This window comes from Silene latifolia, unplaced genomic scaffold (genome assembly GCF_048544455.1).
Source record: "Silene latifolia isolate original U9 population unplaced genomic scaffold, ASM4854445v1 scaffold_357, whole genome shotgun sequence".
Taxonomy (NCBI): domain Eukaryota; kingdom Viridiplantae; phylum Streptophyta; class Magnoliopsida; order Caryophyllales; family Caryophyllaceae; genus Silene; species Silene latifolia.
In genome coordinates, this window is record NW_027413287.1 from 51,395 (window position 1) to 67,587 (window position 16,193).

The 16,193-nt window shown below is 37.0% G+C and overlaps 2 protein-coding genes across 3 annotated transcripts; both read left to right on the forward strand.

Annotated features, from left to right (window-relative positions):
- The first annotated feature begins 884 nt into the window (after positions 1–884).
- LOC141639366 (uncharacterized) lies at positions 885–6,646 on the forward strand. Of its 2 annotated transcripts, none has more exons than XM_074448514.1 (5): positions 885–2,089; positions 2,396–3,159; positions 3,243–3,329; positions 4,977–5,645; positions 6,211–6,646. In XM_074448514.1, the coding sequence occupies exons 1-5, from the start codon at positions 1,990–1,992 to the stop codon at positions 6,328–6,330; spliced, it is 1,740 nt and encodes a 579-aa protein (XP_074304615.1). In that variant the 5' UTR covers positions 885–1,989; the 3' UTR covers positions 6,331–6,646. The 2 variants fall into 2 exon arrangements, with proteins under 2 accessions (XP_074304615.1, XP_074304616.1); XM_074448515.1 differs by having other exon boundaries at positions 1,002–2,089; positions 2,477–3,159.
- A 1,172-nt stretch (positions 6,647–7,818) lies between these two features.
- On the forward strand, positions 7,819–16,059 carry LOC141639370 (uncharacterized). Its single transcript, XM_074448518.1, has 5 exons — positions 7,819–8,914; positions 9,142–9,851; positions 9,954–10,031; positions 13,663–14,282; positions 15,539–16,059. Exons 1-4 carry the CDS (start codon positions 8,821–8,823, stop codon positions 14,125–14,127), a joined length of 1,347 nt encoding a protein of 448 aa, XP_074304619.1. The 5' UTR covers positions 7,819–8,820; the 3' UTR covers positions 14,128–14,282; positions 15,539–16,059.
- The last annotated feature ends 134 nt before the right edge of the window (positions 16,060–16,193 follow it).

The window sequence follows — 16,193 nt, forward strand, 5'->3', positions numbered from 1 at the left end:
TTCCCATGAATTCGATATTCCTATGGAGTTGTATTTCCGCGGGCAACCAAACGAGGTAATAGTATATGAATAATGTTTATATTATAATTAATATATACCATATAATTAATTACATTGTGTATTTTGAGTATCACCTACTCGAATAATCTTATTAAAATAAATTTAATGTACTTATATTAGAATAACTTTATTAAAATATTAAGAAATCTACTTTTATTAGGATAATTTTATTAAATTTGTTTCGAAATCTACTCTTGTTAGGAATGGCATAAAAAGTTGGACATGTTTTTCTAATATATTTCGCGTTTGGTTAATGAAAAGTTTATCTTTCGCTTTTATATATATATTATTGATTGAAAGAAAAAATATTGTCTTATTTACCCCCTTAAAAAATACTAACCTTCCTTTTATATATTTAATAAATAATTTATTCATACCCTTATTTGTCATTTTACAAAGAATCTAAACAATTTAATCTAAAATCACAATTACCAAACACCTCTAAAACATTTAATTAGTCAAACCCGCTAAATCATTATGCTAGTCAAATCTTCGCTTAATATTAATCATTGTTTACAAAACAGGGCCTTAATGTGGTTTTATATTAGGATAACTTTATAAGAAATCTACTTTTATTAGGATAATTTTATTAAATTTGTTTCAAATCTACTTTCTTGTTAGGAATTCTTAAAAAGTTGACTCTCTAATATCGCTTGAAAAGGTTATATATATGTATTGATTGATTGAGATTAAGTTGATTTATTCTTATTGGACATTTATGTCCAAATCTTTCGAGGTGGTTTGATAGCTGGTGGAGATAAGTTGATTCTACCCTAGAGTATCAATCTAGTTTTCTTACCTAATTAAAAAAAATAAAAAAAATTAACAACCCGATAAGGTAACGGTAAGTCGATTTCATATATTTTTTGTTTATAGAAAAGTTAAATAAAATAAATAAAAGAATATTGTTTTTTAATTAAAAAAATGGTCGAAAATCCGTCATCGCAAAGAAGGTGATTCTCCATACGCTTTGTATCTCTCCAGAAAAACAAACTGCAATCTCCTTCAATCTCTCTCATCTCCCTCACAAAACAACAAAAACCCTAATTTTCATCACCGGGAAAATTCCCCAATTCTCTCCGCTAATCAAACACTTTCGTATCACAATTTACAATTACATTCATATTCAAACACAATTAACATCCCTATCCCTCGAACAACTATCGGAAATTAATTCTTTCCCCAATTTAATTTATTTGAGGCTAAAAAAATCCCTAATTTAATTTTCGTTAATTTTGTTTCGATTACTGATTTCATTTAAGATTTGGAGGAGGGTATTAATTATATAATATTGGAATTGAAACTGTTAATTGCGGCGTTAATTGATTTTTGCGATTAATTAGGCATCAGGGTTTGTGCCCTATTATTGTTTGTTGAAATTGTGATCATCTGAAATTAGGGTTTCTAGCTATATAGGGTAAAACTTGGCAATTTTGTTATATTGCGGTTTATTATTGTGATTTTTATTGATATTAGAGAATATTTTTTTTTTAGTATGGTGGAAATCATGAGGGTTTGTTGAAGTGGGTGGTGTTTTGTGATTCTGCAAATCCATCTTCGATTCGAAGATGGTGGCGTAGAAGTGATTCGTGCTTGGTTCCGTCTTTGATTTGTTTGGTTTGATTGTGCTGTTCGTTTATGCTCATGAATTAGCTGGAAACCCTGATTTTGAACTGTACAGTTAAATAGGACCGTCTTGATTTGGGGTAGTTTCTTGGAGGTAAGAAGATAGGGGACTAGAGTAGGCAAGTGACGGAATTGGGATAGCGAGACTAGTGATGGTTTACAATTAGACACCGGGTTTGGAAATTGGGTTTGGATTCGTAGGTAGTGTGAGATAGGCAGTTTTGGCTTGTTTGAGGTTATATTTGTGGCAGAGGCTGGAGTAGGTTTTTCGACTCTTTGTTGGTACAATCACTATCATGCTCAATGCACGCCATGGAAAGAAGTGAACCTAGTTTAGTTCCAGAATGGTTGAGAAGTAATGGAGGTGGCGGTTCAATTCACCATTTTGCATCTTCACAAGCAGGTGCTTATTCAAAATTCATTTGGTTATGCATTTGCTTCATTTGATTTTGGCTCACTAAAGTTGTTGTACCTCCTTTAATTGTGAATTATCAGTCATTTGTTGCAATTTTCATTTTGGGTCATTTGAAAACAACCTCTTTGTGTTAACTCATTTTTAAAGCTGTGTACAACTGACCCCATTGCCCTACTATTTGTGGGAGCCTTTGATGCAACTGGGTTATGTTGTTGTAGAATTGTTGTAGTTTAGAGTTTGTAGAATGTGTTTTGGATACAGTATTTATTTCGTTGTATATATCTGTTGTTGTAGATGGCCCTGTCTTGGCCTTGCCGATAAATAGATCTTCGAAGAGTATCAACAATTCTGATTCCTTGCACTCTCCTCTTCTAGGTTGTAGTAGTCCATCTAATTCTAGGAGAAGTTCAAATGGTAATGGGTTTAGTAAGCATGACAAGAACTCCTATGCAAGGTCCTACAGTAGTTTTTCCAGAAGTCATCGTGATAGGGATAGAGAAAGGTCAACAATTGGTGAAACTTGGGATTCGGAATACTCTGATCCTTTGAGGGGAATGATTAGGGGAAAAGTTGAGGATCCATTAAGACGTTCCAAGTCATTGATTTCAAGGAAACAGGGTGAGGCGCCACAGCAAAGGAGTCCTACAGATATGAGAAATGGCGTCCATAAGAATCATGATAACGGAACTTACTCTGTTGGTGGCAGTGCTACTGGCACAAATAAGGGGTCATTTGAAAGGGATTTTCCCGAGCTTCGGGCTGAAGAGAGGCCTAAAACCCCAGATATTGTAAGAGTGTTATCTCCTGGCTTGAGTCGCGGTATCCAAAGCTTTTCCATTGGTAACCCACCATCAGTTGGCGGTGAAGTTTGGACTTCTGCTCTCGCTGAGGCGCCCACTGGTCCTGGAAGCAACAGTGGTGGTGGATCCATATCTTCTACTGCTGCTGCTGCTGCTGCTAGTTCTAGTTCAGCGTCAGTTTCGACAAACACTTTACTTGGTCTTAATATGGCAGAAACATTAGTGCAGGCACCTGCACAATCTCATAATGCTCCACAGGTACTGCACTTCTTGTTTTGTCGTTCAGTTTGTTTGATCAAAATTAATATTTGCTTAACTTTGTCATTGTACTGTTTTTGAAGCCGTCTGCTCAGTTGCAGAAAGAAGAGTTGGCTCTTGCACAATCCAAGAAGTTGATTCCTGTGACACCATTGTTGACTAAAACTACAGTGAGTATCTTCTTCTAAGGTGTTAGCTTGTATGGTACTACCCTCATATTTCAGATGTGTTGTGTGTTCTCATATAAAAAGGCTCAGAGTCAATAGATTTTCTAAAGCTTGTTTGTTGTGTTGACATGTATTGTGTAGTTATTAGTAGATTGAAATCTGGCCTTTTAGCTTGTCTGTCAGTGTAACTGTTTCTGCAGTGCTGCAGTATTATTCAAGTTCCAAATGAAGGATAGTATATGATAATAGAAACATCCCATGTGCAATCACTTTGTTTGGGTGGGGCTGTTATGTAACTCGTGGATGGTTGGAGCCCTACTCGTGTCTATACAGAATATATTTGTTCTTCTAGCGTGCTTGTCTTTGCTCGTTGTTGACCTGCTTTTTGCCAGCTTTTTATGATTAGAGGTCTGTTGATGGTTGATTATTTACCTGGTCGATAGAATTTGAAGAACATGCTTTCTAATCTTTTGTATGTCGCTTCTCTATTTTATTTTTATAGCGAATTGCCACTGTTTTTAATTCTTTTTGCTGGCGGAGGGTGTGTATTTGTTTACCTCTTCCCCTATTTTGCTGCCCTAATATAAGCTAGATATCAGTTATCTTAAAAAGTTTGAATTCTTGTGTATTGTGGTTTGACTTGATTCCAACTTATTGAGCTTTGATTATTAGATCAAACGTTTTCCAATGTTACTAAGGTTACAACATTTTTCAAAATTGTTGACTTTGGGATGCAACATTCGTCAAAATTCCATATAATTTAATGATGATTTAGCTGCTAAGAGGCGAGGGAATCAAATTAAAGTTGCATTCTCATTATAAAATTCATTGTAAGCAGGTGATTTCAGTTATCAGCGTTTGAAGCTCTTTTTTTTATTTTTCTTTTCCTTGAAACGAAAAATAATCATTATACTATACTGGCATAATGGCATGTAAAATCATATTCCATGGGGTGCATGAATGTACTATATAAGAGGTTCTAGGTTTTGGACTTTTGGTTATCCAACTAGCATTTAATAGATTTTAGGGCTAGTCTTGTTGAAGGTTTAGGGTATAAGAATTGACTCGTCTTTGCATCAGTTTTGACTTGAATGACATTTGGTGATGTATTGGTGATCATTCCTGATGCTATCCGTATAATTGAGATCATTCACTGAGGAATTGTGTTTTATTGTCCACTGTAGGTAGTTATTCAATTGGTCTGAATTGTAAACAGTTGTCTTGAGCCTTCTTTCTTGTATAAACGGGTATGAATTTGTGGATGCCTGCTTGGTGTGTGTGTGTAACTTTTAGGTCGGTGTCATCTTAAACACATCAATTGCTTCATTTTGTTGCCAGTTCTGAGTTTGTGGCCCTGTGACTTTGTGAGTGACGTTTCCTAGATTTAGGTTTCAAGGGCTGAATCTTCTCGATTTCTCTATTTGTTACGAGTAGCATCTTTGTAAAGATGACGTCATTTTCATTTAAGTATGTGCTTTAACCTTCATATCTCCTTTTGTTAGTTTCCAGTTTATAGTAGTACATTTTTCTAGGGGTGGGGGGAGGGGCCGAAAGGTTTTGCAGTACTTTGTTTTATGAAGTGAGATATGCTTCTTTTGTATAGATATAGAATATTGGTATATAATCTTCTCATTTTCCTCTCTCCCTTAGGCTCTTATTTCATCCGATAAATTGAAGCCCAAGACAACTATGAGATCCACTGAAACTTCAGGTACCCCAAAGAACGGGGTACATCATCTGGCACCTTTACAGCTTGGCAGTCAACCTGTTCGTGGGGCCAGTGTCAGAGGAGATGATCCAAAGTCTCCTTCTGGCAAGCTGCTGGTACTTAAGCCTGGACGGGAGAACGGTGTTTCCTCTGGCTTGAAGGATCTTCAGATTCCAACCACTAACAATAATATCAGAGTTGCTAATGGTCATTCTACTGGCTCTCCATCAAAGAACATGTCAAACCCAAGAATTTTGCCTGGTGTTGATAAGCGAACCTCTCGCAGTAACTTTTTTAAACTTGTGAGAGAGAAATCCCTGAACAATACTTCGGGATCCATTGGTTCTGGAGCTTCTGCCTCGTTGGATGTGATAGACAAGCTGGAAAAAGAAGTAAAGGAGCTGGATTGCATTCAAGTGACTCCTGATAAAACTGGAAGTGAGTTGAATTGTAATGGCGAAGCATGTACAGTGTCTGATGATTTGTCTCCCTCTATGAAAATTGATGACGAAGAAGAGAGAGCGTTTTTACTTTCTCTTGGGTGGGAGGATAACGCGGAGGATGGTGAAGAAGGGCTTACAAACAAAGAGATAGAGGCCTTCTATAATGAAGTAAGCACACACACTCTCTCTCTCTCTCTCTCTATTTTTTTTTTTTACTTTAGAATGAAATGATGCAGGATTTCCATCTTTTTTCTGTATCTTGATGACTGCGTTTGATGTCGGGATTGGAACCGTTTGTGAGTTTGAGCGGCACCATTACAGTAAATTCGGGTCGTGACACCGAATCACAACAGAGTTATCAAGGTTGTCAAGGTTTCATGACCGCATTTATACTACAATACTACTACATGACTGCAATCACAGGGGGAGGTTTATTTTTACATTGTTAAACCTGACTGCATCCTAGGGATATAGTGAAGTGAAATTAGGAACCATGCATTGGAAGTTCACTGGTGGATTTTCGATGCCCTTTTAGGACTGAAATTTCAAGTTGAAAACTTCGCACTGTATTTTCTTTTGTGTTAAGCGAGGTCCTAAGGGCAAGTTTTAGTGCCTCGGGTTTCAAGCGCAGTTCAGAATCTACCACCTCTCAATCACTTTACCTGCAAAACATTGCATGGAATTGTGGGTATTTTTGTTTGCCTTTTGACATGCAATCTTTTCTCTTCTTCAGGTCATGAAGCAGGGAGCAACTTCCAGACTGTGTCGTCTCCTACAGGCAAAGCTATTTTCACAAGCTGGATGCTCTTCTTCTAATGAACCAAACACATCTGTTTCTCAGACAGAAGCTTGAGTCGACTTTGAACGACTTGATCCAAGGAATCGCAAGGACGTTATTTCTTGCTCCAGACCTATATTCAGTAGAAAGATCATTGTAGAGATTGGATATACAAGCAGCTTCATGCAACTTTTTGGTTAGGGACCCTTTACAAATGTGATTTGACAGTTCTTACAATAAGTTTCCAGTTCTGAGTTCTGGTTATCTGATGTCAATATCTGGTTTAGTTTTTTGAAATGCTGGAGAAAAGTTAGGATAGAGCTTTGTTATGGTCTGCAGAGGTTAATTCATTGGTTAATTGGCTCTTTTGGGGGATCCCTTTTCCGTTTTATCTACGACTCTTCACTTTCTTCAGTACGCGTATTTTTTCTTATACTTAACGAAATGACTGGAAAAATAAATGAAATTTACTGTGTTCTGATCCTACTTTCCACAAAAAACCACAAGCTTTGGATTATGATCGAGTAAGTCAAAATGACTCATTAAAGTGGCCCCTCTTCTATCTATTCTAAAGTACCAGTCTTTCGATGTTTTTCTCAACGTAGTTTTCATCTTGGGGCATTTGGAAACAGAATCTCCGTTTTTTCAACTGAAAGTAGGGCGCTGATGTACTGTCTGTTTCTTATCTTGCATACCGTTGTTCAACATTTAATTGTAGTCAATGAGAAGAGAAACCAAAGAAAATGCCATGGCAAAGGTAGTATGTTTTGTGTTTCTGGTTCACCTAGGACATGTGATTTGTGAGTATCGTTCACGATATACTTGTTTATGATATTTGATACTGCAGATCATTTCAGAAATTTTGTTTTACGTTACTATAGACTAGTAGTAATTTGTTTCGACACGCACGCAGTGCAATGGAGTATGTTAATGTGTTTTTTTTTTAGTATAAATCAGGTGGATAGAGTATGTTCATGTGTTTGAAAATGTGTAGTATATATGAAGTTATGAACGATAGATGATCAAAAGTGTACATATATGAAGTTATGAACGATTGTTGATTTAAGTAAGCAGAATGAAATGGATTTAAACGTGATATTATGTATATATCAATATACGGGATTGAGTTAGGAATTGGAGAAAAAGGATGTTATGAGACACTCACCTGAGTTAATATACGAGTTGCCATATTTTGAAAAAAATTATGATTAAATGGACTAGAGTATACAAAAAATTAGTTTCCGGTCCACTTCACAAAGAGATCGTGATCCATATAAGTCAAATAGTAGTTTTGAACTATCTTACAAAAGTTTCTGCGCTTAAAACAAAACATACCTGAACAAAACAACTTACAACGACTCATAAATCATCGCCCTAACGGAAATACACGATTCTACGCAAATATTATTCTAAAATTAAATATATCAAACCGTTTAATCAAATATACCATTCACACACTATTTCAGTATACAACCATACTAACCAAAACAAATCAAATATTCCATTCACACACTATTTTATAGCATAAACCGTTTTATCCAAAATTTCCGATATCCGATCCGAGAAAAAAAGTCAGTTAGGGTCAAAGTATCGGGTAGTGGGAGCCTGAAGGCGTTACGTTGAGCAAAAGGAGCACGAAATTCACACTTGTAAAGAGTTTGTAGTAGTAAACAAAAATTGAAACTGCTATTTTCCTCCTTTTCTTCATCTGCTGCTCAACTGCATACATAAACCTTTCTTTCTCTACTTCAACGTCGTAAAACCCTAATTCTCTCCAATTTTCCCCTCTTTTATAATCCTTCTTTCTCTTGTTTTCCGCCATTGAAGTCTAATTCAAGCTTTATACAATCGTTTATTCCGTAACTCGGCATTGTTGAGGGAAGTAATTGAATTCTTGAATTTAATTTTGTAGGTTTTGTTTAATCATCTGAGGAATTAAAATTGATCGGTTTGTGTTTTGTTCTGGTGAATTTGATTGATACATTAGGGATTTTGACCGTGTTGTTGTGTTTTCTTTGAATTTATTGCGTATTTGTGAGGAAATTGTTGATGTTTTGTGGTTTTAGGGAATTTATAAGGATGAATTGATGGTTTCTGTTATCGTGCCGATATTTTAGATTGTTTGGTTGATGATGGAGGCATATGAATGCATGTGATTTGGTGTTATTTTTGTGCATTTTTGGTTGTGTTAGCTTTAGGGTGATCATTCTTATGTTTGCTGCTGGCACCATTGATTCGTGAATGCGTATCGGAAATTAGAATTGTAAGATTGATAGAAGTAGGGTTTTGGGAATAAAAAGAGTTATTTGGTAGAACATCATTGGTTTTAAAGGTTTAGTAGGAAGTTAAATTGGAGGAGATAGATTGTGATAAAGAGTTGGTTAATTTCGTTTTAGGAATTCGGATTAGGGTTTTGAGAGAAGTTTGTGTTAGGAAAAGTTGTTTGGAGCGAAATTATTAAGGTTTGGTGGTGTCCATTTTATATGAATTAGAAGTGGCTGGAGAAGTTGAGGGAAGATTTTTCGGATTTTGTTGATACTTTCCGTATCATGCTCTGGTCTCGTTATGGAAAAAAGTGAACCTAGTTTAGTTCCGGAGTGGCTGAGAAGCAAAGGAGGTGGTGGTGGTGTGAGCAACCATTTTGTATCATCGCAAGCAGGTAATTGTTGGATTTTCGTTTCTTATATTGGTTTTTGCTCGTATTTAAGTACTTTCTATAAATAGTTAAGATTATCCTTATTTTGGTTGAGTCTGCGGATTTTAAAACGAGTATCCTGCATATGTTGCTTTAGTCGACCTGTTATTGGGACTATTTTAAATGAAATAGGATGTCAAAGATCTCCTCCTCACCAGGAAGTCTGATGTTCCGTCATTTCTTTTTTCTAGAAAGGAGGTCTTCAAGCAATTCTCAAAGAAGCTCTAGCAGCAATGGCTCGTCTATTAGGCATGATAAAAACCCCTACTCGCGTTCGTATAGCAGTTTTACTAGAAATCAAGGTAGCAAAGATGGGGAAAAGCTAGATGATGGTGATACTTGGGGTTTTGACTATTCTGATCCCTTGACAAATATTACTGGTGGGAGGTCTGGGAAGGGCTCTTTAGGACGTTCAAAGTCCATGGTTTCTGGGAGGGCTGTTGAGTCTTTTCAGCGTAGACCTGTCTCTGATCTGAGGACCCGGAGCAATAATATTAACAGCAATGGGAATGAATCCTTTTCTGTTAGTAGTGGCTCCGTTGACACTCAGGCGTCATTTGAAACAAAGTTTCCATTGTTTAAATCTGATGAGAGAAGTACGACGCCTGATATAATCAGAGTTCCTTCACCTGGACTGACCAAGGGTGTTCAAGGTTTGTCCATTAAGAACCCGCCCTTGCTGGGCAGTGAGAGGTGGACATCTCCTCTTGTGAAAGTGCCTGTAGGAGTTACGCGAAGCAATATTGTTAGTTCTCCAGATGGGCTTCAACAATCTTGTGGTGCTTCTAATGATCCATCTGCAATGGTTTCTGTTTCATCATCTGGTGCTGCTGGCTCGAATGTGTCTAACGTGACTGAAGCATTGGTTCAGGCTCCTGTGCGATCCCTCAGTGTTCCACAGGTACTTATCTTTTCAATATTTTTGTCGTACTTTATTTCTTTGCCACGATAACTATTTGCTGAATGATGCAAGTTTTATGGTCTTGTACGACATTCTCTGCAGGCACATAGGTCTGAGGAATTAAGTTTTGTGGGCAACAAGAAGCTGATACCTATGACTCCCTCAATGCCTCAAAAAATGGTATCAGTCTTTGTAGCTGAATCTTGCTTTTCAATTTGCTTTGCTGGTTGTATTTTCATTGTTAACAGCTTTATCTACTTCGGTTCTTTTCCGTAGGTGTTGTATATCTTTATGGCAAGCAAATATTACCATTACTTAATATTTAGGTGATTCGTTACTATTAAGTATTAACAGTGAAACTCTAGATTTTTAGCTAGTACTCCATATATGTTAGTTATGCACTACCATTTATAGATGGGTTGGTTAAGTTGATAGAACAGACTTTTAATATGTAACGCCAGTTTTAAAAACACAAGAAACTAATTTAACATTATTTTACTTGCTTTACATGAACAATTTACTATCTCCTTTAAAAATAGTACAAACACTTATTCAATGAAACTTTTCTAACTATATTGAGTGTGTTTAAGACCTAACATGTACTACAAAAGCTGGGATGACAATGCCTGAAGTGCACATAGGTTTAATTTCTGTTGAGTTGCCTGATGTGGCAAAAATATTGGTTATAAATGAGATCTATTACTCCGTGCTTTATCCTGTTTTCCTTGGTTCTCAGTCTTCTCACAGCGTTTGTCCTTCGTTTGCTTTGAAGTTCACTACTTCTATTATTTGTCTTCTAGTTTCTGAAAATGACTTGTGCACATCATAATTTTTGCCAGACATCAATAACTATCAATCTTTAGTGGTCTGTGGAGTATGTGTAGGCTTTTGTTTACATATACATGGATATGTATCAACTGTGATTTTGTATATGCAAGAGAACACATATCTATTTTGATTTCAAAGTTAATGAAATTAATGTTGTGTGCATTTTTTAAAAGTGTTTCACCTCTTTCGTCAGGATTATAAGCCTTTATGCTTAATCTTAGTGACCTAAAAATTTATTGACATGTGATGTTCTAATCTTCCTTGATATTTTTGAGTTTTGGTTGGTATGGGGAGGTTTTGTGCTTCATATCTACGTTCGCATTTTTCTGTCATTTGTTGTGTTAATTTTAAGGGTTAATTAATGCCGAGCATACGTGGAGATCTTTTTGTAAAGAGGCGTACCTGCAAATTAGATGGTTCCTTTATTATCTTTTCACAATTGAAGATCTCTCTTTTTAGTGTTAGTGTCTTGTCAGCAGCTGTGTATTTGGTCAGTGTATACCATTGGGGAAGTTTTTATTTGACTGTTGAACTTATACAGTCTACAAGCATTTTATGCATTAGTGTTTTTTATTACTTCTTGATAGATCTGGTTGTATTCAGTGTGAATGCTACATATTCATCATTCATCTAGTTCTAGTAGTAGACCGTGGGCAAAATGTGCATAATATAGTCATCTTTATTTGATCACTTGAAGCTGGTACAGGGACACTATTGCAGTGACTGTGGGTAGTATTTAATGATAGTAGGTGGAGCTTCTTTTGAAGGGAAGGGAAATTGACGAAAACTTGAATTTTAAGCAGCAATTTGTGAAAAGTGCCACATGAAGCTTTGGGGATGGAGGAGCAAAAGTGATACATAGTTACAAAATCTAAAATCTAACTATGAATTCTTGAGCATTGTACTTTTCCCCACCAAAATTTTATTGAACCTAGAATTTCATGTTGTTCTTGATCACGTTGGTGTAATTGTTTTTGGGTCTAGCTCTTTATCATACGAAACGATATTTTAGCATATCTTATGCCTAGATATCTCGTGTTTATGTTTATTCAAATTGCCGAACAATTAAGATTTTTTACATTAACAACAAAAATAGCAACGCATTAATCCAAAATGATTTGTGTCGGCCAAAATGAATATCTCTTGGAACCGTCATTGACCACTTGCATAACTAAATAAAATAAAACGAAAGGGGTAGAGTAGAGAAAAAAGAAAAGGAAGCAAGGTAAAATAGTCAATCTAAAAATAAATCTAAGAAAAAGCTGTGAAAGTCATAAAACGCGAACACTTTTATTTCAGTAAATGTCGCTCGTATTTCTATATAAAATTTAGACATGCAATAAATTTTCTGCATCTCGAGCTCACTACAAGCCTATGGAGATGAATTTTTGCCAATCAATCACTATGGCCTTTTGTTTTTTCTTTTGACGTGGACTAGTGTGAGTCTTCCTTTACTGCCGTTTGGTAGCTTCATTTTAAAAAGCGAGCTTGAGGCACCCGTAGGCGCAGTAAGGCGTCAGCCAAATCGGTGCCCAAGGCGCACGGGATACAAAAGGTGCAGCTAAGACGCACAAGGCGCAACTAGTGGGGCGCGCACGAGACGCACCAAGGCGCATTACTATGCAATTCTATTTTTTTTTTCTTCCAAAGTCTTTTGTTTTACCCTTGTCTTCTCCCACTTATCCATAATTTTCATTTATACACACATTTTAGCCCTCTTTAAAACAAAAAGGGACTATTGTTACACAAAATTTCATTCTAAAATATATATGTTCGCTTGAAAAATCAGCGCGTCTTGTGTCCATAAGGCGCCCGCCTTGTCACCTTGGGATCTCATCGCCTCAGTGCGCCTTCTCAAAACTAAGATCAATGTAGCTATAGTCACTGGATCCAATCGTGGCTCTATAGTGCCCTGTGAAATTCTTATCATGATCAGCTAGGTAAAATTAAATGGCATGGTCTTAAATCATAGAATAAAGAATGTTGTTGTGAGATGAATATTTTTGAGGATTGTGTCTAGTTCCTCTTTATTAGAATGCTATATCCGGGATTTTTCGGAGTCATTTGTGGTAATTACTTTAAATAGCTTGATATACCTCTTTTGTTGTTTCTTTAGGGCTGAGGGTGTGGATTCTGCTTCCTACTAAAGTTGATTTACATGCTCTAAATTTTATTTAGCCCGTGATCCCCTATTTTAGATTATACTTTGCTTCTGCCTTTGAAGTGTCTAGGAAGGCGTTGCAAGTTGTAATACACGAGGGATGTAATCGACCTTCATTTGAGTGTGTAAACCGTAGTTTGTTGATTGGAGCTGTGAATGACCCATCAAACTATTTGGGGTAACAATGTCGGTCAGGCAGTGTTTTTGTGGTAAGGCTTGATGAGATTATGTAGGATCAGTCATAGTTTGACTTTTATCATCACTGTCTAGGATAAAATGATCCGAGTTTCCCGTAGGCAGAGGTTGGTAATCTTGTAAGATTTGACGAGACTTTTTAAATGGTACTCCCTCCACACAATCGTTTTCACCCCTTTTCTCTAATATATGCGAGGAGTATTTTATTGAAATGGGGTGAAAATGAGTATGTGGAGGGAGTATTGAATAGATACCAATGGGCTGACTCGTTTTTGAATATTGTGGGCTTTGGGGTGTTCGAGGGAATGTTATGTGCTAAGACTGAAGTTTTAATGCCTTCTTCACTGTTGCCTGATTTTTTTTTTTGTGTGTGTGTGTGTGTGTGTGTGTGTGTGTGTGTGTGTGTGTGTGTGTGTGTGTGTGTGTCATCTTCCATTCTCACTCTTCCAAGAGACTGAAGTTTTGATGCTCTCTTCACTATTGCCTGATTTCCTGTTTTTTTTTTCTCTTTTAATGTCATGTGTGTGCGTGTTTGTCATGTTCCAATCTCACTCTCGCGTATTTTATATTTGATAGAAACTTTCTTCCAAAAGAAATTAACTTGACGATGTAAAACCACCTCTTTAGGTACTTAATCCATCCGATAAGCTGAAACCTAAGACAGCTGCAAGGTCCAATGATGGTGTAACTGGGCCTAAGAATGGGTCACAACAAATTGCTTCTGCACAACTTGGGGGTCAAGCAGTTGCAAACGGCCCATCCACTGGCGTTCCTTCACTCAACTCTGTTCCTTTTAAGAATGCAAACAATATAAAACATCCCGTCACTGATCGAAAGGCCGCTGGTTATAGTTTGAATGCGAAACCCGTGGTAGATAAGCGGATGTCCCAGGCCCAGCTTCGCAGTCGGAATGATTTCCTTAACTTGATGAGGAAGAAATCTCTGGCCAGCTCATCTGCAGATGTGGATACTCGTACAGTTGTTTCCTCTAGTATGGAGAATTTAGTTGAAAGTAAGGATACAGCTTGCAGTTCAGTTGTACTCTCTGAGACTGGTGAGGGGAAATGTAATGGTGATGCTTGTAAATTGTGAAGAGCCCTTCTGATCAAGGGAAGAGTGTTATGAGTCCCGTGGAGGTCATCCATACTGCTGAAGAGTTGGAATTTTTACGTGCTCTTGGTTGGGAAGATGATGCTGGAGATGATGAAGGTCTTACGGAGGAAGAGATCAATGGCTTTGTTAAGAAGGTAAGTGACTCTCGCTACTGTTGAAGTTATCCGCCTATCATTTGTATGTACAGGTGAGTAGTTGACCCATTTTATAAAAAAATGAGGTACCGATCGAGTTTACATAATAGTTGTGAAATCTCGGCACCAGGACATCTCGATGGTAACATAATGGTTCACATTCAATTGGGGCGTAACTGCAAAAATGTTTTCCAACTGCGGTGAATCTTAAATTCCCGCTTTATCCTTGGATGGTATTCTACTATTCTAGTGTAGCTTGTATCTTGTTTCACTTTTTTGTTCACAACTAATCCAACATAAATGCTAATAAACATGGTTCAAATACTTCTTCACGGAAAACAATAGTTAGTATAGATTAAGTCAACTTAGGGGTCGTTTGGTTCAACGTATTGGAATGGATTAGAATTGAGTGTAAATCCATTGTGGTATGGAGTTAGATACCCATACTTGTTTGGTTCAACCTTGGAATGGAGAAGAATAACAATATTGGATGGAATGGAGTTAGAAACTTGGGGGGAGATGTGGGTATGAGATTCCAAGGGGTTGGAATGGAGTTAGAATGCATCAAGTATCTAACTCCATTCCAAAATGCTCCAACCAAACACTTGAATGGATTGATGAAGATAGTGTTTTCTCTGGGCATTGTGTAATGAATAACGTAACCACAATCTGGAACGTAAGTACATAACGGGTATTATGTACGATGGCAGGAGCCAGGAGCATGTTATTTCCATCGGTTAACTTGTGTGGAGTCCAGATTTGGTAAATGGATAATTTTGGTCAGGCCATTAAAGGTTCAAGTCATAATTTGTGTGTTATCGGATCATTTCGGGTTCTGGGCAGTTTGGACTTGTGTCGTTTTCAGATTAGTGGCTATAGGTCGGTGGTTATTTAAATTTCAACTAGTTTTTTCAGGTCATCTTAGATCTGGTTGTTTCATATTAGTCCATTTTGGGTTCAGATTTACTTCAGATGTTCATTTTAGGTCTACCTTGGATTAAATAAAACAATGTAGCGCATCCTTTATCCTGTACAACAGCAGTTAAGTAAGGGCAATCTTGCAGCGCCATCGTTATTCAGCTGCATCTGTTACTAGTGTTATTCTAGTGTGTCTCTTCTTTCTTCTATACATGCCTGTACTTAGTTGTCCCTCAATCTTCTAAACTTTCATTTACCTTAGGAATGACACTAATCTCTGCTATTTAGATTTTAGAGACAGTCTTGCATCATTTATTTACTTTGATAAATATGAACAGTACATGTCCTCGAAACAAGCTGCAAAGTTGATCAGAGGCTTAGAGTTGAAGATAATCCCCCTTCCAGATTCTCAAGGTTCGTGTACGCCGACTGCTTCCTCTGAACTAAGCCCATCTGCTTCCCAAATGTGATGATTGAATTTTCAATCTCTTGCGCCTCGTCCATAGAAACAGTAGAAGCTAGATTCTTTTGCTTGTGGGTTCTATTCTCGTATGGAAATTGATAACTCGTGACAAATATGGAAGAAAATGGGTCCCTGTGATTCGGAACTGAGTAACAAACATGTTCTTACTGCGCATTTATCTCCAGAGGAGTTCCGATGAGTCGAGCTGGTGCAAAGTTTTTTTTTCTTTTCTTTTTTAAATATAGAAATTACAGGCATACCAAAGAATTTTTTTCTGGTCTTTTGAACTCATTTCCGGGTTTGCTGATGTAAATGCTCATAGTTTGACTCTGATGAGTTAACAATTCAACATCTAATTGCTATACATCTTCCTGTTTGCGTTTTGCAGTCACCCAATTGCATGCTTGTACAAGAAAAAAAATTTAGTTACCATTTACTTTATTCACTTTTTCGGGATTCCGATATGGTCATATCTCATCATAGCCTATTCCCATGCAATGATGCAATCTTGTGGCATGAATTAATTGAAA

Bases quoted from the DNA above. Each gene is read 5' to 3' on its own strand.
- LOC141639366 (XM_074448514.1), top strand. From the start codon at position 1,990: ATGCACGCCATGGAAAGAAGTGAACCTAGTTTAGTTCCAGAATGGTTG. The intron at 2,090-2,395 runs GTGCTTATTCAA...CTGTTGTTGTAG, and splicing joins TTTTGCATCTTCACAAGCAG to ATGGCCCTGTCTTGGCCTTG. The intron at 3,160-3,242 runs GTACTGCACTTC...CTGTTTTTGAAG, and splicing joins AATCTCATAATGCTCCACAG to CCGTCTGCTCAGTTGCAGAA.
- LOC141639370 (XM_074448518.1), top strand. From the start codon at position 8,821: ATGGAAAAAAGTGAACCTAGTTTAGTTCCGGAGTGGCTGAGAAGCAAA. The intron at 8,915-9,141 runs GTAATTGTTGGA...TCTTTTTTCTAG, and splicing joins TTTTGTATCATCGCAAGCAG to AAAGGAGGTCTTCAAGCAAT. The intron at 10,032-13,662 runs GTATCAGTCTTT...CCACCTCTTTAG, and splicing joins CCTCAATGCCTCAAAAAATG to GTACTTAATCCATCCGATAA.